At 43.6% G+C, this 21,002-nt stretch overlaps 1 protein-coding gene across 1 annotated transcript; it reads left to right on the forward strand.

Moving 5' to 3' along the window:
- Positions 1 to 8,098: 8,098 nt before the first annotated feature.
- LOC117966631 (E3 ubiquitin-protein ligase RNF26-like) lies at positions 8,099 to 13,708 on the forward strand. Its single transcript, XM_034913056.2, has one exon. The coding sequence runs from the start codon at positions 8,923 to 8,925 to the stop codon at positions 10,234 to 10,236; it is 1,314 nt and encodes a 437-aa protein (XP_034768947.2). The 5' UTR covers positions 8,099 to 8,922; the 3' UTR covers positions 10,237 to 13,708.
- Positions 13,709 to 21,002: the final 7,294 nt, after the last annotated feature.

The following is a 21,002-nucleotide window of genomic DNA, read 5'->3' on the forward strand; positions in this document are numbered from 1 at the left end:
ATCTGCTACAATACGATATCTGGAAATAGCCAACAAGGTATAGGTGTGGTTCGCTTAAAAAGTAGAAAAAACTTTGCCCACCACCGATACTGTTACTGCTGTTACTTGAGACCTTCTTGTTTGAGATTTGTTTTACCTGAAATATGATCTGATGCAGACAGAATGTGAGGGCAGGGGTGGGTGGGGGTCTGGGAGTCTGTATGCTTTCCCCGCTCCCACCCCCCTTCACTCCTACAGATTCTCAGGAATTGCAATGAACCAGAAAAGCCCCAGAGAGAGAGGGCTTTATTTTCAGAGAGCGAGAGAGAAAGTAGCCTAGGCTTAATAAAGCAATGAAAGAATCCTAAACAACTCCGACAAGTAATGGGGGGGGATCCACTGGGTTTTCTATCATAGCACGATTCACAGGGAAGGAAGGAAGGAAAGAAAGAAAGAAAGAAAGAAAGAAAGAAAGAAAGAAAGAAAGGGAAGTATAGAAGTAGAGAATAAACGAAAGAAGGATACAAGGAAAGGATGAAGGAGGGGAAGCTAGTCTGGCTGTGTACAGGTTGTGATGCACTGAATTCTTTATTTTTCATTCTGGCTGTGATCAGAATGATTCCCTGGTTTGGACGAGGGAATGAGAATACTAGTCTTGAACTCTGATTGGTTGAAATATCTACTTACCAGTCCTGGACGATCGTGCTTTTAAAGTAGGTCCCAAGATAGTCCATTGGCAGTCATGCACATAATGTAAATTGGGGGGGTAACTACATACTGTACTATCCTTATAAAAGTGTACCAAAGTAAAAGCATAGCAAAGTGTAATGAAGCCCAGTGAAACCATGGTATAACCATGGGGAAAGTGTGGTAAAATACTGCGGTAAACTTTTATAAGGCAAAAGACATTTTACCCCCGCAGTCCAGCACCTCATGTTTAGCTGCACCCTGCATCTTCAGTAATGGGATCCCATTGTTTTGGAGGGACGAGAGAGTGACAGCAGCAAGTGATTCCTCTGTCCTCCACTGACCCAACCCTCCCCTCGACCCCCTGTCCTCCCAGTCACAGAGGGAACGACCTGGGCTGACTCACACAGGCTACACTGGGTGGGCAGGCAGAACCTCCACACCTGTTTAGGTTTGTGTCATTCAGCGCACACACATTGCCAAGAACAGGGCCTTTCAGCTGTAACGCTGTCTCGACAAAATGAATGCCATGAAATGCATGATTCTGCATTCAGCAGAATGAGAACAGATCATGAATTTGTTCAGTGCAATACAAGGCTGCTTGTTCAGTGCACTGTAGTACTGATGCAGGGTAACCCCATCTGCTCTACATAGTCACTTAGACACGGCTAACAGAAGCTTTCCGTCTGCCCCAGTATCACCCGTCACCTGAAGACACTGGGAAATTAGTTTGCTTGATTTTCACCCATTTAATAAACTGATCAGTCGATCAATGACATTATTTTTACATGGCGCCTTTAATGGCTAAGCCATCTCAAAGCGCTTCACAATCGAATAAAGTAAAAAGGTCTATGAAACAAGAGCAAACAATAAAAAAAAGTGAAATGCAAATAAAAACATAAAATCTAATTACAAATCAATGATAAATTCCCAGCGATTTTCCAGGAAAATAATAATAAAAAAAACATTCAATATTTAGATGTTGTTCTGTTAACACATGATCCATGCCTCGTTCAATCTCCAGTCTAGAAGAGAAGGCAGGAATGCAGGGAGGAAGGAAGTCACTTTTTCCAAGCTGTTTTAGGAGTCCATTGTGGGCCGGGTGGTGTCCCACGATGAGTGGGGGTTATTGTCCATTCTTTATTGGGGGGTGGGGTCCCATTCCAGTGCAGTGCCATCACAATGACAGGGATTGTGCTCTGGGACATAGTGACGAGACTCCGGGGTGCTAGGAGCAGCTGTTTCCATGGCGATTCACCAGCGACGCCGTTATTGACTGATTAATCATCATAAATGGCTCTGACACAGTTTAACGTCTGCTTGGAACAGAGGGGAGCGCACGCTGTAACACGCCTGACGAGGCAATGGGGGATACCCAGGTGGTGTCCGCTATAAAATTAAAAAATGTGGAGAAGTTTCACCTATATCTGACGGAGAAGCGGTTTTCTCTCGCTCTGTATATGTTGTCTTTGGCAGATCTCAAAGTACACAGCATTTAAAGATTATTGAACCGTGAGCAGGTCTTACAGGTAAGTGACTAAGAGGTTTTGATTGATTTGCCAGCAGGTACAGTAGCAGAAGGACTGTTCCAGCTGCCAGGGTGCGTTTGGTTCTCCTCAACCAGGGGGTGGGAGTCTGTGAATTTTAAAGGTAACGGAGAAGCAATTCTAGTGCAGCTAGTCCTGGGAATGTGAATTCTGGAGCCCCCAAGCACACCACCCACAGGGAATACTGTACAAGCAAACAGAGTGCCGCAGCAGTAACAGATTGCTTTATGGAATTACTGTGGACGGTTACACGATTCTCTTCTCCCCTGTTGTGTGGGTTTGGGGAGGCATGCAGGGGTGTGAGGCTGAAGGTCAGGGGGAGGAGGCGAGCAGGCCAGGCTCCTGCGAGTTCAACTATTTCTCTTTAGCACTTTCCCATAGAAACTATGTGACTGCAGTTTGCCCCTTTTCCCTCTCTCTGTGAATAATTATTTATTAATCCTTTCCAGTTTTACTGGAGGAATTCCAAGCTTCTGCAGGTCCAGCCTGGGGAAATGTACTCTAACAGAAAGGCAGTTTTTGCAAAGTTGATCACTTTGCAAAAACTGGATGCAGCGCAGGGCACAACTGGAGACAACACAAGTTTTGCATCGCCCCATAGAATGAACTCATTTTGCTTTATAAAGTTGTAGCATGTTGAATGACACAGATAAGCCGTCAGCAGCATCAAGGGTGCAATTTTCACACCAAGAGTTCCAGTTGTGAAGACTCAGATTTCTCTTGCGGTCTCCCGCTTAGACAAGCAAGCAAGGACATTTCCAGTGTCAGAAATGAGTGGCGTCATCGTTTGGGCTGGTAGACAGTGAGTGAGCGGAGGTGGTGGGGGGACCCCTCCTCAAGGGATTACAGTGCAATTTTAGGAATCATTGCCATGCTGGATGACAGACTGCAGGCTGGCACTCGGGAGAGGGAGTGGGAGGTGTGGAGCAGAGGAGCAGATGTGATCATCTGGGGATAACGAGTGAGCGAAGGCAGCTGTTGGAGCCTGGCTCCGGAGCTCTGCTGCTAATTTCACAAGCAGACCGGGCAGTTTTATACATTTATTTAAATTAGCTTGAGGGAGGATGCAGGGAGAGGGGATGTTTTTTCCTGCTTTCTCAAAAAAAAATCTAATAGCGAGACGCACAAACAAAACACATTGTGTGCAGCGAAAGAGGCTCCTCTGCCCTGCGCTCAGAATTCACTCACAGTTTGTGGCTATGATGGTTCTTCAGGGTTGGAAGGGTCACCAAGGGCGTTCTTGTTGAGATCCTTTTAGTTGTGAGATCAAGCAGCTGCTGGGAACTGGATGAGCTTAGGTGGGGCGAATGATCCCCTCTCATAACTTTCATCATGTTTTTATGTTCTCGAATTCCAAGTGCAAAGTTTGCAGCTGGGGTGGAACTAACGAACTGGGTGCAGGGCAGATTGCTGGGCAGATTCATGATGCTTTATTGAACTGGGTGCGGGGCAGACTGCTGGGCAGGTTCATGATGCTGTATTGAACTGGGTGCGGGGCAGACAGCTGGGCAGATTCATGATGCTGTATTGAACTGGGTGCAGGGCAGACTGCTGGGCAGATTCATGATGCTGTATTGCTGTTGCTGTGGTCCAGACAGACATCTATGGCATGTGAACAATGCTCAGAGGTTAAGTGGTTAAAAGGGTCAATATTTATTCTATTATTAGCAGTGAGCCATGAAACCCCTGAAAGAGCATCTTTATATGTACTGGAACACTGATCTCCACACACTGCAGTGACTGTTCTGAACAGAATACACTGTAAACTTTCATGCATTCCATCCGCACAGAACTTAGTCAGGAAGACAGCTCAAAGAGGAGACGACAAGCTTCAGCATAGACATCTCAGCGAAACGCCTGTCTTGTTATGGAAGAGGAAGAATCCCACAATAAGATACAGATGTTTTATTTTTTTAACAAGTTTCTTTTAAGTGTAACTGGACATTGTTTTTGCTTGGTTCTAGACAGACAACTACATTACTGTATGTGAAAAATCATTAGATGTTACAGGGGTCTCCAAGACTAGTTGTGTTCTTTATATTACCCCTGATGTTCTCCCAAATGTAGAATATCCAATGTCCCGGTACCAGTTGTCATGTGTTCTAGAACACTCGTCTCCCTTCCAAACAGAACCCTGCTCAGCAGTGTAGTGATGGCAGTGTGCTTGCTGTGTGGGTGAGTTATTCAAGGCCGTGTCGGGGATGGTAATTGACTGCGGGATAGCGATTTCGTGCTGCTGTGTCTTTACTGAGGTTTCTTTGTGTTTCTTTCTCAGCGCCGTGGAAATCTCCCGAAATGGCCTCTCTTTCACAGCTGTGTGCGGCAAATGGCCGTCATTACGGGCTATCACTTACTGTAAAAGAAATTGACTGATGTGCTTTTGCAATTGTAATACTCCACTCGTAAAATCGGACCTTTCAAATCTCTCTGAAAGGAGGCTGCTTGATTGAGGCTGCTCCTGTAATGGGGTGTTTCTGCTGCCTCCCAAATCTATTTGCATCCCCGGGAGCAGAAATCTACATGTCATAGGTGAAGATTTTTAGGAATGTAATAATAAAATAAAAACAGAGAATGCATGCTGGTTCTCTATTATATGGGCCAGACAGAACCCCCATCAGGAACCCCACACTACCACAGTCCAAAGCTAGGGATTCAGCATCGCTCTGCACCACTGTCATTCGTAAACGCCTCCAAACGAGACCCTAACCTCGTTAGCGAGCCTCTTCATTCCAGGGGCCTGACACTAATTCTCAGTGCGCTTGGGGCCGGGCGGTAATCACGTTAAAGGCAGAGGAGTGGCGAGGGCAGCGGTGGGTCAATTGCCAATTTGGACTGAAGAGGAATTCCCTGGACTGCAGAGGCCAGTTGTGTTAATAAGGACCAGTCACTTCCAACTGCAGCATGAATAGACAGATCTCTCCCAGCTGCCAGCGTGACTGTGTCAAAACACAAAGACAATGAGAGTTTATTTATTTATTTATCCAGCCATTCATTCACTGCACCGACCTTTAGCAGGACAGCGATTCATCGAGAGAAATTATTGAGGCTCAACACAAGCCTTTTGTCTTGCGATGCTTGGAGTCACACTTGACGGTTGAGGATCCTTGGCTTGCTCAGTGTGTTTTAACTGATCAGCGGCCCTACCTTTACCAAATGTCCTCTTCAAAGGGTCCACAGTGGCACAACAATGGCACGGTTACGGCTCTACGGTCTAATACCGTACTTTGCACCAGCACTACAGCTAACTTCATAAATGAATGTGTTTTCAGCTCCCAAAAGCTACATGCAATACAGAATAATCAAGAGTATATATAAATACAAATTCAGCGTTTACACAAAACATAAAGGATGGGTCTCATATATATATATATATATATATATATATACACTACTGTATAAATACCCTGTCATTCGGAGATTACTTTTTAGCCATTATTATGGTAAAGTGAAGCAATTTGGCTTGAAATGGGTTCAGTTTTGACTTTGATCAACGAGCAGGTGCTAATGCATTCCACAGCGAAGCAACCAAGAGCAGACGAGACCAGCTCAGCGTTTTCGGAAGGGATAGATCTCTGCTGCACACTTCCCAAAGACACAACTTGATGACACATGCAGATCTTATCAAACGCTGCTAAGTAACGTGTGAAGCACTTTCAATTAAGTAAAAAAAAAAAAAAACTTGCAAGTTTCTCAATCCCTAATGGCACATTTATATATGTTAGTAGGCAAAAAAAAAAATGTACCTACACTTTGCTATGCTTCCACAACAGGAAACTTTTACAATGGTCCCAGCTTGCTTTCTGTTAGAAATGGAACACTAAGTTTTATGACAAAGACACAGAGCTATTTCTGAAGCCCAGTTTGATTAATAAAGAGAGTGTTTTGGAGCTGCATCAGATTGCTGTAATGTGGAAAGCTTTGGTGTTCATCATTTCCTGAATGCCATTAGGGTTAGCACACACACTGCGATAGGTAAATCATTCTGACCATTTATAGTTTTACTTAATCCTTGTTGATAAATTGTGTGACAAATGTTTCAACTAGAAGTCAAGCAGGAGAACAGAAAGTGACGAGGAATACACTTTACTTATTTATTTGAAGTTTTATTCGCTGGAAAAGCCATACAAGTTGCAAACAACTTGTTTACAAAGGCCCACTCCCAGTAGGACAGGTAACCTGGCCAATTATTGAATTACCGTTATGCTACATCGCAAGTCTAATGCCAACGTGTTCTTTAGGCATGTCATCTTTGGAACTTGGAATCAATAAATAAAACGCTGTTTAAGTTCAATCGTGAGTCACTCTCATCTTAATTATAGTTGATTAATTATATTAATAATGATAATAACAGAATCAAAATTAGTCCACACCCTTACAGAGTGAAGGAAAATAAGTACAGGTACAAAACAGGTTAACACAAAACAAATGACAAAAATAAACACTGTTACAAGTGAGGGTTTTTCACCCTGTCACAGGACCCTCACACAGCATGTTGTCTTGGGTCCTGAATGTATTCGTTTCAATGCTGATCCCTTTGTACTGTGCCTTTCACAACAATGAGCTCCTGCTTCCAGACATTTACAAGGGCAAACGTTTCCAGCTTCAGTGTAATTACTGGAGAGATCACAGGAAAAGAATGTGGATAGCTCCCTGTTAGCCAGTGGGTAGGTTCAGTGGGTAGCTGCTCTAATATGGCATTTGTTTCCCAGCGTATCTAAAAACGTTTGAATGAAAATAAACTTGGCGTCTGAGATCAAATCATCTGGAATGCATATTAAAAAACATTGGAAAAAGACTCTGTTCTCATTTTTCAATGCCAAACATGGCCATAAAAGCAGAACTATTTATTTGCTTAAATGTAGTTCTGAAACCCTTTGATAGCAGGGCCTGGTACATTAGGTAGATTAGAATCCGAGTATGGCATGCCTACCGTGATTTCAGTGCTCACAACTTTGAATATTTTTTCATACAGAATACATGCTGGATATGAGTCTCCATACGTTTTAAATAAATGGCTTCATGCTAACTTTTCAAATCATATGAAACTACGTATGTCAAACTACAGTGTCCCACTATCAATTTCAATGTAATACTGACATGTAACACTATTGCTCTAGATTAGCCTTCTATGGCAGGCCTTGTTTGCATTCCAGTTTGTTTTCATTATTTAAAGGCCGTTACACATTGTCATTATTAAAACCAAACAGCTACAACACATGAGGTGTTGTTCCTAACGCCCACAACTAAAAGTGCTTTATTGAATCAGACAACTGAAAATAATGCTAGTGGCACAGTTAGTATAGTCTTTGAGTGTTCAAAACTGTGCCAGCTAAAGGCAGTATAGGTTTAATGTATATTTTATGTGTTATTCTAGCTAAAAAACAGTGTACAGACCACAGGGCCCTGCTGCCCCAGGTTCAGTGCAATGTAATTGGCAGAGCTAGGCACAGTTTACTACCTCTGTCTGCAGTCTTAGGAGGGCCCGGTGCTTTATACACTACATATATAAAAAATGAATATAAATTAAGGCGGGTACCACGAACTTTACATGCTTTACTATGCACTCTGGTTGCCTAGCAGCGGAAAGTAAAATTCTATATCCATTTCTACCATGTGGTCTTTGTTTACTCTGTTCATAGCAAACCGATTTGGGCGGAGTCACATATTCAAACCAATACCCAGCCCTGTATTGAGAATGTGACCAATAACAAGTCCAGACCTTCCACGCCCCTATTTTAAATGGAAACGCATAGAAAATTTAAACCGGCCAATCAGAGTGCGGGTGGAATTAACCCGTTAGTCTCTGGAAAACTGGAAACGCAGCGCGTTCTGCGTTGATGTACTGTATAGTACACTTAAGTACAGTACAGTACAGTATTTTAAGGATTGTTGCTTCTTATCTGAATAATATTCTGCCATAAACGCCCCTTAGCATTACCTTTTTTGTACTACGTTACAAAGTTTGGGTAAACTTTTGTCCATTCTGCGGGACTGGGATAAGACAGCCACACGCAACGGCTTTCTGTGCTCGTCTACTTCTGCCTGGCTGCTCTGTTTGATTCGCCCAGGCGGTGCTGTGTTCTATTAAACACGACTGGCGAAACATGGCGGCGTGCAGGATGTCGAAACTTTCGGTTACAGTTTCATCAAAGTTTCACCAGCCTCTGAAAACTTAAACAAACGGAATCTAAAACTTAGGACGTTTATCCTTGATAGATGCTAACAATAAGGACGGGGTCTGTTGAAATCTCATGGTTCACCGTTTTAGTGAAAGGAGGCTTTATCGAGTTGTTTTCGAGCAATTAATTTTAACGTGCGAGAAACAAAGCCGATCAACACAGAGACAGTGCCAGCTTTATGCACGGTAAGATCATAATACCCCGTTGGATTTTAAGAAACGGGATGTAGTTCTGTTTTAATCAGAATTTGGATTCTTTTTGGATGCCGTTGAAAATGTGATGGAGGGGGGGGTCAGTGTAGCCTGCCTATGACATTCTGGATGTAAACGAATATCAGTGAAACAAGAAGGAGAAACAATGTGACTGTGTGGCTGTTTGCTAATGTAGCAGGCATATGTGTGTCGTTACATGTGGGGCCAGACACCATTACAATTCAACACAACATACTGTTCTTACACACAGTACTACAGCGCAGTTTCCAAGACTGTTTGCCCGTTGTAAAATTTAACAAACAAAACATACCGACCATTATGGGTCTGATCTATTTTATTTTCAACTCCGTAGGGAGAGCCATAGACTTCCTGTGCTTCATATTGGACTTGAATTTCTGCATCGTATCCTCTCTACTCAATTTCCTGTTCGGCATCGTTTACTTTGTTTACAGTTTACCCACTCTCCTGACCACGGGGGTGTTTCAGTGCTGGAATCTAAGCCTGATTTGTGTGCTCACAACCATAGACACCATTCTGGGGGTCGCTCAGGGCTCCTTCAACATGGTGGGCAGCTGGTTTCGGGTTTTCTGCGGGGTGCCCGAGAGCTTTAAGATGGTGGGTCACCTTTTCTCCCACGTGCTGCTCAGGACCAAAGAGCTGTTCCACCGGGGGCTGCTGTCCGGGCATTCCTTCTTCAGACAGATCTGCGATGGCTGTGGCATTGCCCTGAGCCTGATTGTCTATTTAGTGAACACTGTCGTCAACATATTGCTGATCGGCACCCAGAACTGTTTCGCCGTGCTGCTGGCTGCTTGGGAGGCAGTGTCGGGGCCGGTGCAGAAAATCCTGGAGCTTACTCTATCCCTGTTCAGCTACCTCTCCAGCAGCCTGGTGGGTACTGCCATCCTGCTGTGGACCCCCTGCCAGCTTGCCCTGGAATTCCTCCACTCCCTCAGTCAGATTTTCGTCAGCATCTTCCTGCTGAACCTGTACGGCCTGCTGCTCACGCTGGTCATCGTTGCCATGGCCACACTCTATGTGAACCCAGGACTGGCGCGCAGAGTGGTGGAGCGCACGCTGCGTTACATGAGCACCGTGCCTTCGCTCTCCCGTCTGCAGAGGACAGTGCACAGGCTGTACCTGCTGGTCCTGGCGCGGACGCAAGCCGTGCTGCTTTTAGAGATCTGGCAACGGGCGGTTAGGCGGGGCAGCAGGACTGGGCAAGCAGCTGGAAGTAACAGGGCAGACGCTGGGCCGGTTGATGCACAAGGACCCCCTGAAGCAGTCCGTGCACCGCTGCCACCCCCACCTCCCTTACCACCACCGCAGCCACAGAACCCTGATCCTCCGCCAGGGACCTCCAGCAGAGACAGGCCTCTGAAGAAGCACCTCTCTGGGGACGGGGACAAGGTGGCTCCCCAGACCGAGCTCCTGTCCCTCCTAAAGGAGCACGAGGAGCGGAAGAAGTGCGTCATCTGCCAGGACAGCGTCAAGACCGTGCTGCTGCTGCCCTGCAGGCACCTGTGCCTGTGCCGTGACTGCACCGACATCTTCCTGCGGCAGCCGATCCACCAGCACAACTGCCCGCTCTGCAGACACATGATCTTACAGACCATGGATGTATTCCTCTGAGCCTCACTCGAGAGGGGCTCTTCTCATCGGGGCAAAATCAGAGGCTGCCACTGCGTAGCGGCTTGAACCATTCCAGCTTTTTAATGCAAGCTAGATTCTTCTGACACAGCTGAGATGAGCTGTGACTAAATGCAAATCTCAGGGTTACAGAATAGATTGGATGTGAATACCTTCTGAATATGAGTATACATGGTGGGGAATGAGACTCCCATTGCATAGCAGTTAATAGCCATCACATGCTTTACTATGAGTCCTAGTTGCATATCTACACAAGTTGCATGTTTTTATTTAACGATGCATTGCCCTGTACATATTTCTTACATATATGATACATTATATAATGAAACCAATAACAAACAAACAAAACACTCCCATTTAATTTTAGTTTGCAAAGGTGAGCAAGCATATAACTAAAACTTCTTAGGAATGTGAACAAACTGGAAAGCCAGCACAGTCTGTCTTTTTAGTAAAGAAGACTGCAGAGATCTGTAAACTACAGTAGTAAAGAGTCACCAAATATATTTGCAGTTTCTAACTGAACTTGAAGGGGGTACGCTGCAGACCTAGGCTGAGTCAGGCATAACTCAAACTGCTAAAACCTGGACTGGGTGAAACTGCTATGCAATAGGAGTCGTATTGCCATCCCTGCAGACAGCCTGTGTAACCACAATGCTTGCTCTGGAGTCTGTTTGTCCATCATGTGATTGCATTACTAAAAAAAAAAAAAAAAAGAAGTGGTTGAAACAGAAACCTGGATTTGGGGTGTACTGAAGGCCCATGGTTGCAGCTCGCTGATCAAGTGTATTTCCTTTAGGTCACATTGTTACCAATGCTGCACACACACACACACACACAGACTAATGCAAATGGGGATCTTCTTTCCCCTGTGAAATGCAGGGGTTGTGGTATCCTGAAGCAGGTGATTATACATCAGCAATCTCTTTACTGACATTGACATGTGTGGTGAAATGGGTCATTTTGTGACTGGGCCATTCCATTAAATATTGGCACATTGTTACACTGATAAGTCATCTATCAGACTAATGGCAAGCCAAGGATGAACATGTGTCTGTCCTAATACACAGACATCATATAAAGTCTTGTGCTTGCCAGTAGTTTGATGCTAGAGTAGCTTCCTTATTTAATGTTTGTTTTTCACCCCGTACATTTTTACGGTGTTTGCAATCATTCAGAGGGGTATTATTGCAGTTACGCTAATGCTGTGGAGGTTTTCTTTCTTAATTTTTTAATAAGTCAGTTTAAATTTCCTTCCCCTGAGTTTAGGAGCTGTTCTGTTATAGATATATGTAACAGTTTAACATAGAGTTATAAAAACAGAAAGCTTATGTGAGTCATTTCAGTATAACCCAATCAGAATCACTGCGAACATCACGTTTGAGAATAATACAAATAATCATTTAAAGCTACTTTTTCTTTTAATGACTTCTCCAATGCGAGAAATATTTTCAGAGGATGGCTTTAAGGGGAAGACAGTATTACTCCTGTTCCAACACATGGCTTAAAACAAACAAGGACATTATATCTGTGTTGTTATTTATCATTAGGATTAATGTTTCCCCTCCAAAGTGTTTAATTCACACTTAGTAATGACAACAGATGTCTGTGCCAGTTTCCTGAGTGAATCTACACCGTGAGCCGTGCAAACATATTGATCCGCAGAATTTCTGTCAAGTATACAATTACAGCTGATTCCAAGCTGAAGCATAAAATGATTCCTTTTTCTAATGCAGTATTGATTCTCTCAGTCTCTTGAGTGCTCCGAAGTTCCTGGTACACGCTGCAAAACAATTTCTGTGTATTTCATAAACACTGTATGGAATGATGTTATTATAACCCTGGCTTTGCTTTCCTCAGTGACAGTAAGCACTAACCCTTTGCTGTACCTTTTATGAATAAGCATTGACTGAAGTTTGCCAGACAGCTACAGCACACCTCGGGTTAACCCTTTCTACACTATAGTGCTGTTCTTGCCACATTGAAAACCTTTAGACCTGCGATGACCACCCACCCCCCTAAATCTGGACATCCTATACTATAAAGTCTTAAAAACGCGAATGCCTTGAAGACACTCTTGTGTTTTTGTACACTAATGCAAATGTAAAATCACTTTGGCATACAAGTGCATTGTGTCTCTTAAGTCAGGCGTCATAGGCAATATTATATATTGTGCTGATGAGCATGTTCTGTTAACGTGGGCGGCCGCAGCTCTTTGGCTATCTGCACCACACACACATTATTCATTAAAAGACATTCTGGTACACCTCAAATAGAGAGACACCCAATGATGCCTGACCCATGGGGCAGCCTTTAAATGGGGGGATGTATGTTTCATGATTATTCTTCTGTCTGTGGGCCAGTTGAAACCAAAACTGTGTTTTTACAAAAAAAAAGAGCATGTTTCTAATCCACCTCTTTGTGCAGTTATACATTAACACAAGACTTTGAAAATCTGAACCGTAGCGTCATTGGACCGTCAAACAGATGCGTGTATATTAACCCCTGAAGTGCTTCAGTGACATTTCAACCCCTTGTCAGTGTTAAAGGACCTGCTGGGGGGTGTGTCAACCAAATCGGACCAATCGAAGGTTGTATTGTGAATTTCTGAAACTTGTTTTGTTGTGTATGTTGTACCTGAAAATGAATCCCACAATGGCCCAGATAACTCGCTGTTTTCCAGGAAAAGCCACTGTGTGTGTGTGTGTGTGTGTGCGTGACACTTGGCTCTGTGCATTGAGCAATGGACCAAAAAATGGACTGTGGATGAAGTGACTGAAAGCCCTATCAAATATCTTCTCCCCTCTCGGGTAATAAATGGATCCACACTGGAGGTCTAATGCAGTGTGATTTTTAGCTGCAGGGACATTCTGATTTCATACGATTAACATAGGGAGCGGGGAGCAATTTATTCAAATTGTTTTGATTCTGTTAACATGTCATCAATCATGTGTTCATCGAATCTGAGCACACATTGCCCCACGTCCCCTCCTGTAATTGCCTGTGCCCCGTGTCGTTTCTCTCCAGGGTGTGTGCGCCGTGTTGGAAATCTGTTTCTGCTTAATAAAAAGACTAGTCTGATCCGTATTAGCTATTTGCGTTTGTTAAACTGATTAATAGGATAAAAACTCATTTGGACCTGTATGTCCGAAAAGTAAAAAGTCAACTGACTTCAGGGCACCTTCAGATTACACACTACAGCTATGGCCAAAAGTTTTGCATCACCTAGAATTTTAGGATTGAGACATACGCTACAGCATATACCCATGTGCTGAGTTCATAGCCCTGTTAGGTTCTGAGGACTGGTGGGATGGAATGAGACTTTCTTTCACTTAAGATGGAACAAAATTGAACAGTTTTTTTTTTTTTTTTTTTGCTGTTGCATAAACATCACACTCTGTATATAATGATGATGCAAATATTTTGAAACCACAAAATAAATGTATTGAGAAGAGAATTCTGGCCTCCAGTGTGTGTTTGGAGACTCGGTGTGCTAATTCACAGCTGCTTGAACAGTGAAGTGTTTTTATGATTTTGACTGCCTTTATTTGGTCCAGGTTACTAACAACACTGCAAACAGTATGTCCCCTTCGTCATTCATTGTTTAAGTTTTAGACATTTTAAGCGTTTGTGTGAATTCCATGGAGTTTGAGAAGTTGCCCTGACATAACTTTGAAAAAAAACATATGCATTATAAAATAGATACAGAGCTAAGGAATTTAACCTGGTACAGTTGTGCACACAGTGACGGAATGGGATCTATTTAAAAGGAGGTATAACTGCAGTGTACAATTATTATTTTATTTTTTTTGGATGAACACAAGGTGTAAATTATGAAAAATCTATATTTCAGGAGCCCTTCTTCAGCTGTGTAGATAGAACAGTAAACTTGAGATATATATAATTGTACTCATTCAGCACGTTTGATTCCAGTTTGCGTCCCCCCCTGCAGAGACAGACTCTGGTCCTAGGGTGTGTACTGATCGTGCCCGGTGACAGCAGTGAAATATGGCATTGGCACCTGGGGGCTGTGGGTGACAGCTGGTGACAGATTGCCCACACTTCATAGCGACCCTGTTAAAGACAAAGCCTTCTCCCCTCCCCCAGATCTCCCCTGTGGGGCTCGCTGACAGAGCCAGCCCCCGTGACGACGTTCCTTACAATGCAAGATAAATCTTCACCTGCGTTCGAGGCAAACACGTAGCTAGCTGGTCTACTGCTGGACCTGTACAGATCAGCCTCTAAATTAGCTGCCTTTGTGCTCCCTGCCCATTGAATTGGAGCAGTCATGCTCCTCTGGGACGTTGTATTGTTTTAACCTGGCCCTAATGTGTATTGCAGTTTCATGATGCACACAGGGTGATTACAGAATTAGCAGAGGCTGCTGTGAGCACTGGTTTGAGTTCTCTTCTACTTGAATGTAGATTTGCAATGGCACAGCTGAGATTAGTAGTTGCTGAGCATTGCATTCTGGTACCCAATAATGTGCTGTTGGTCAGAAATGTAATCCTATGAGTGGGCACCAGTTTATCTATAAGAAACCAAAAGATGTACAGCACAGCAAAAAGGGCTGCAGTGATAACGTTGCTAAAACTGTCCATCGCTCCTTTAGGCCCTGATAAAGTGTCTTTTTCAAAATTGCGAGGTCTGTTTGAAGTGCACAGGGAAGCAGCGTAGATTTAAAATGACTGTTTTTCCTTGACTAGTAAAACCCTGCTCAGTTAATGGTACCCCAAGCTGTGATTTTCAATCATACAGGAATGAGGTTTGCTTTTCATTAAACAAACTGCAGATTCAACTTGGTTGCTTAATTGGTGTAATGAACAGCAGGACTCTTAGCGTAACAAACTAGAAGTGCATCGTTTTCTTTGTCCTCGTGTTTCTGAGGTGTAATCGTGTTTGAAGCTAACAGCTCGACGAGGGGAACAAACCTCTTTAACTAAACAAGCACATTGTTTGCTATTCAGAATTGCGGGGGTCGTGGCTTTGAACCCCCCCTCCCCCCATCGGATTTCATTTGAATTATCAGGCTGTTATTGAACCAAATAACAAGACAGAAAACGACTGTAATGAAGATAGGTGATGGTTTTTGGTTTAGATGCAGTGCTGTCAGCGTGGAGTGATCACACACAGTTGCTGCAGTTTTTGTAATTTGACTGTAATACTGATGGGGACTGATATTGCGCCTGTTACATTGTTTTCTGGGATCTGTTCTAGTTATGTACAGTAGTACAGTTTGTGAAGCTGAAACAAAAAAGATGTATTTAATTAATATTGCCCGGCCTTTACTCATAAGTAAGTCATGTTTATCTTTTATACTTTTCAATCCTTCCTGCAAAATTGTTTATGAATTTGTTGCCAGACCCAAAGGCGCTTCCCATTGCTTTTAATCCCAAAAACAAATAATGAATGAAGACTGCAAACCAAAGAGGCGGTGTGGAGTACCCGAGGGCTGCCAGGGGATAAAAGCTAAAACACGCTTTGTTTATCATGGAATGCTTCATGTACAGATTCCAGAGAATGGATATTTTTAATCTTGTCAGAAAATGCTTCCCAAAGTGCTATTAATATCTTGCCTTTCTCCAGTCAGACTAGTTGTAAAACTGAGCAGGCTCTGATTTATTCATCTATCTTAAACTATTGTATCCTGTGCCCAGCAATCAAGAATATCAGACTCAAAGGAAAAGTCAGCCTGACCAGTAAAGAAAAACACGGTATTATTTTTATATGGTTTTTTTTGTCATTTTATCTTAAAATATCAATAAATCAACTGCATGTGATTGTGAGAGTTTGTACTGTCGACCAAAACGTTGGTCTAATTGACATAGGGCTGTATTGATCAAGCAGTAATGGGGCACTGAGTGGGTAGTGCGTGTTACTGCTTTAATTCCTGATTGAGGGCTTGGAGGTACTCATACACTGTAGAGGTAGAAGAATAAAGTAGAGTGAGTCGGAATTATCAGCGCGTCTTTCATCAGCAAACTTTGACATTTTCTGTGTGAAAATCCTCCCTAAATGTCATAATTCAGCTGTTCCTTCTCAAAAGATGAAGGTCTCACGTTTCGGAGAGACGGTGAGTCAGCGCCCCTCGAGATATCTTTACCAGCAGAGAACACAACCCAGCCTCAGTCATTTTAATCGTTTGCGCTGCCCTGCTGCATTAGAGCAATGTTGTTTCATTGTTTCAATCATTAGCACAGAGTTGAACTGCTGCCTGGCTTTGCGGTAAAGCATTTGAACACCTGTAGTCATCTCTGTTGCAAGCGCATAGAAAAGATTTATTGCGTTTCTTTTTTTAGTTTATAAATGGCCAGCTGGCTGCAGCCCAGACCACAGAACCACTGAGGTTAAGTCAAGTCTCAGACCATTAGCAAGACTGGACCTGGGCTGTGCTGGGATTGGAGATGTCCTTGGAAAACAGGAATATCAAACACGAGTACCAGTACACCCTTAGTGTGGATTGTGGAGATCGCTATCCACCCAAACCAGCAACCAGTTGCATTTCACTCGAGGCCTACACTGAGCTTGAGCCTCAACACCCAGAGGGGAAAGGCTGCTGAATGAACCCACTGTGCCACCCAGCCCCCCCCCCCCCCTCCCTCTCCTGTCTGATCTGGACTGTAAAAAACCCATCTGGAAATTCCTGGGATTTTTCTGAGCTGCCATCAACAGCTCCCAGGAAGAAATTGAGGGAGTGGGTGGATTTAGTTAGGACGGTGAGCCTCTGTGTGTGCGTGCTACGTGCCAAGCTTGCCACACACCCTGCCAAGACACCCTTCATACACATAGTCCCAGAACTACTGTGCACGACAATCAGACAGCACCAGCAGGCTCTCGCAAACACCCTTAAGCAGATAAACAGCAGAACCTTAATGGGAAAGTATAAAAAAGCCTACATCCCATTCTTACACTCGTTACCAGCAGCACAATGGGATTGCAACATATTTCACAGTAGAACCTGTCTGTGGCTGATGTGGTGCTGCTGCATGAATACCTACTCCATTGGATTTATGTCTTGTCTTTTAACAAAGCAGTCATCCATTAGCGATCTTTCAATATTCTTACACATCATACAAAATCGCCCCTCAGGAACCTAACACGCGTTGTGATACAGATCGTGATCCCCATTGCATTGTGTCCTTAGTGAATCGGTATACCTCTACCATGTCCTGAGGTGACTGGGGAAAGCCTGGATAAGTGAGGCTGGTTGGAGCCTCCCGGTGCTGTCTCCTGATCGTGAATTCCTGGGATTCCTCCGCGATGGAATCTGGGAGCGCAGTGGTCTGGAGCACAGCTCTTTTAATGTAGCTGTACTATCTATCTGAGAGATGCTCTGACTCCCACTCTGGTGTTGGGGCTGTGAGTCTGCTCCAGATCAGATAAGAGACTTCACCGATTAGGGAGTTGTAATTGCTCATGCCTCAGATTAAACAACTGGACTGTGTCTCTTCGAGGTACTCCGTGGTACTATCATGCATTTATTTGCCAAGCAGCATAAATTAATTAATTAAAGCAATGCAATCTTGTGGCTGGATGAGTTCTTCTTGTTTCTGCCAAAGGTTCTACTCCAGAGTGAATTTGGCACTAATAAAAATAGCAACTCAACTTAAAGGGAGTTTTAAAAAGTCCTTGAAATGCTACCTTCCGTTTGCTTTGCAGGTCTCGCATGCACAGCTTTGAAGAAGCGAAGGCGCATTGTCTGTTTTAATGTGGCGGTTGTGGGGTAGAAGTGGGAGTGTGTGTGTTTTTTTTCCTTTTCTATTGCCTTTACGCTCTCAGGCTGGGTGATGTCTGGAGCTTCCGCTGAAGGCATTCCAATTCCTTTGTGGTTCAATCGCTCTCTCTTTCTCTCCTCTCTCTCGTACTGCTTTTATCTTGCTGCAAATGATCGCTAATTAACGGGGGACGGGGGACCGTGGGTTGGGACCCCTGCCGAGTTTAAAGGGACACAGCAGGACTATGGAGGGGCCCGCTTCCCATTTCTTTCAAGACCTCATTTAGGTGTTTTTTTCTTTTTGTATTTTAGTATAAGAAGTTGGTCCCTGTAGAAAAACAAGAAAAACTAAGAAATCTATGAAATCAACATGCTAGAACTTCAGAAGCACTTAGTCACTGTTCTAGTGTGCTCTGAATGACGTTACTTCCAAGAGGGCATCAGTTGTATTAATGTTGGTTGTTCATGTTTTCCCAGACAGATCAATCCGGCTGCGCTGGTATCAGATAGCCACATGTCTGTAATGAAAAGGTGGATTATATTTTATACGTGCAGCGTCCCACAAACCTTTTACAATTTAAACAGGAAATACATGAAACAAAAAAATATGTTGTGTTAATCATAATCCAATCAACTTGTGCAGAAATTGACTGAGCAGGTTTTTAAAATAAATGTGCTGTAGTTGTTTCCTGAAAACCTTGGGCGCCCCCCCTAGTTTGATGACCTTTGACCTGCACCTCGCACCATGCATTTACTGCTCTTCATGCAGTGCCCCTTTGAGGAAAAACCTGTAAAGGCTGTCTTGGTATTTTTGGTCACCAGTTTAAAAAAAAAACATGAAAATGTCACGGCTCTATTTCCAGGCAGGATCTGGCAACCGAATCGTGTCTGTTTCCCCAGGAGCATCCACAACACATTGTCTGGCACCAGCGAAGCATTTCAAGACATTTCAAGACATTTTAAAGTCAGATGCATGGCTATTGATAGCAGAGGAGCAGACCTTTCCCATCGAACCCTTGACCTGGCTGTTTAAAATGCTGGAACCTAGGGACTAAAAGTCTGAGTGACTGTGGGAAGCAGTGGCCTGGCTGGGACTGGGGCGACCAGGGAATACTATGCTGTACTTTAGCTTTGCTGTACTTACAAACATACTGAGGCATGTCCAAGCCATTTAATAGTCATTTACATTATAACCATGTTCGTGTCTATTTCTTTGACCTGTTTTGGAGTCACTGCGTTGAGTCAGTTTCTCAGGGTTTTCTGCTTGCTTCTGTTTCACCTTTGCTCACATGTAGCTTTCAAGCTGTCTCTTTGTTGGTCCTTTGTTCTCTCCCCCCTTCTCTCAATCCATCAGCACAGCCCCATTACAGACTCTAGGATTCCATTAGGTGTGGTGTTTAATGAGAGAGATAAAACAGGCAGCCTCTGGGAGGGTTCTTAATACCCGCCTCCCTTCTCTGATAGTCACCCCTCTCTCTATCTGCTTTCTATTTCTGTCTTTTTAAATCTGCTGTGTTGCTCTTGATGCAAACTTTGATTCAACGCCCTCATTCTCTCTCGCCACGGCGACCTCTGCTGCTCACACTGCCACTGCAGGCTAAACGCTTTGACTCTGCAAGTAGCGCATGCTATTCCTCACAAGAGGCTAATGCACTGTTTAAAGGTGAAGGCTTGTAAAAGCTGCTGAGAGACAGCATTACTTTTGAATAGGTTTTCTCTTCCGCAGTTGATCGTGATATCTAGGTGTACGGTAGCGCTCTAGTAGTATAGGAAAGAGAACTCCACTCCACACTGCAGAGCGCTCTAGCAGTATAGGAAAGAGAACTCCACTCCACACTGCAGAGCGCTCTAGTAGTATAGGAAAGAGAACTCCACTCCACACTGCAGAGCGCTCTAGTAGTATAGGAAAGAGAACTCCACTCCACACTGCAGAGCGCTCTAGTAGTATAGGAAAGAGAACTCCACTCCACACTGCAGAGTGCTCTAGTAGTATAGGAAAGAGAACTCCACTCCACACTGCAGAGCGCTCTAGTAGTATAGGAAAGAGAACTCCACTCCACACTGCTATTCTCAAATACTAATAGTTTAGTCATTGGGCAGTCTTTATGTAAAGTTACTTGGTGCTTAAAGAGTTAAACAACACCAGCCATGCAGGGCCGGACCAGAGGTTTTGCATTTCAGTTGAGATTAAAAACAATATGGAAATATATTAATTTGCAATGTGTGTCCTTGAGTTCACCTTCCTATGGCATCACTGCTGTGTGTGTGTGTGTGTCTTCGTTATTTCCAGAAGAAACATATGTAAAAGATTGCTTTTATCTTATTGAGATTAAGCATACACATCCCAGAAAATCCGTCTGTGGCAATGGACCAGGATGAGAACCTGCTACAGGGGGATTGAAACCGTAAATTAATACATTACTGCTGCCCTCTGGTGGACAAACTCTGCAGCACACCCTTCAAGAAGTTTCCAGTTTTGTTTGGGCAGTCGGTATACGTCCCTCGTTTGAAGCTAATGTATTTTTTTGATTTTTTATTTCCGGAAAGAATGTTAAGGCTATAAAATGCACAATATATAGAGGATGCATGATGGTTCTGAATAAAAATAATCAGTTTATTTTGATTGGCATAAATAAATATCACTATGCAATTAACCATTTGCTGAAGTTTAGCTGCATGTTAATAGATATGCCATGCATGTGTGTGTGTCTATCATTAGACTGTTATTTGAGCTCATCTTTCATAGGTATGTTTTTTGAGACAAAGCCAAATTTGTTTTTGAGAGCAAAATTAGACCTACAAAGACTGGTATGTAGCATTAGCGATATTATTCTCTTAATCCATATCAAATCCAGTCTCAGATCAAACTCTCTACCCTTTAAAAATCAATGTCCTCTAAGCCAGACCTTGAGCATCCTGAAGAGACGCTCCTGGCTGACATGAATGCATTACATTATTGTCTCACAAGCCTTGTTTACGGCAGGCCTGCTAGTGGTCAGCTTGCATTCTTTAAGGCTGAATTCGTGGAAATACGGAT

Source organism: Acipenser ruthenus, chromosome 40 (assembly GCF_902713425.1).
Source record: "Acipenser ruthenus chromosome 40, fAciRut3.2 maternal haplotype, whole genome shotgun sequence".
NCBI classification, from domain to species: Eukaryota; Metazoa; Chordata; class Actinopteri; order Acipenseriformes; family Acipenseridae; genus Acipenser; species Acipenser ruthenus.

Bases quoted from the DNA above. Each gene is read 5' to 3' on its own strand.
- LOC117966631 (XM_034913056.2), top strand. From the start codon at position 8,923: ATGGGTCTGATCTATTTTATTTTCAACTCCGTAGGGAGAGCCATAGAC.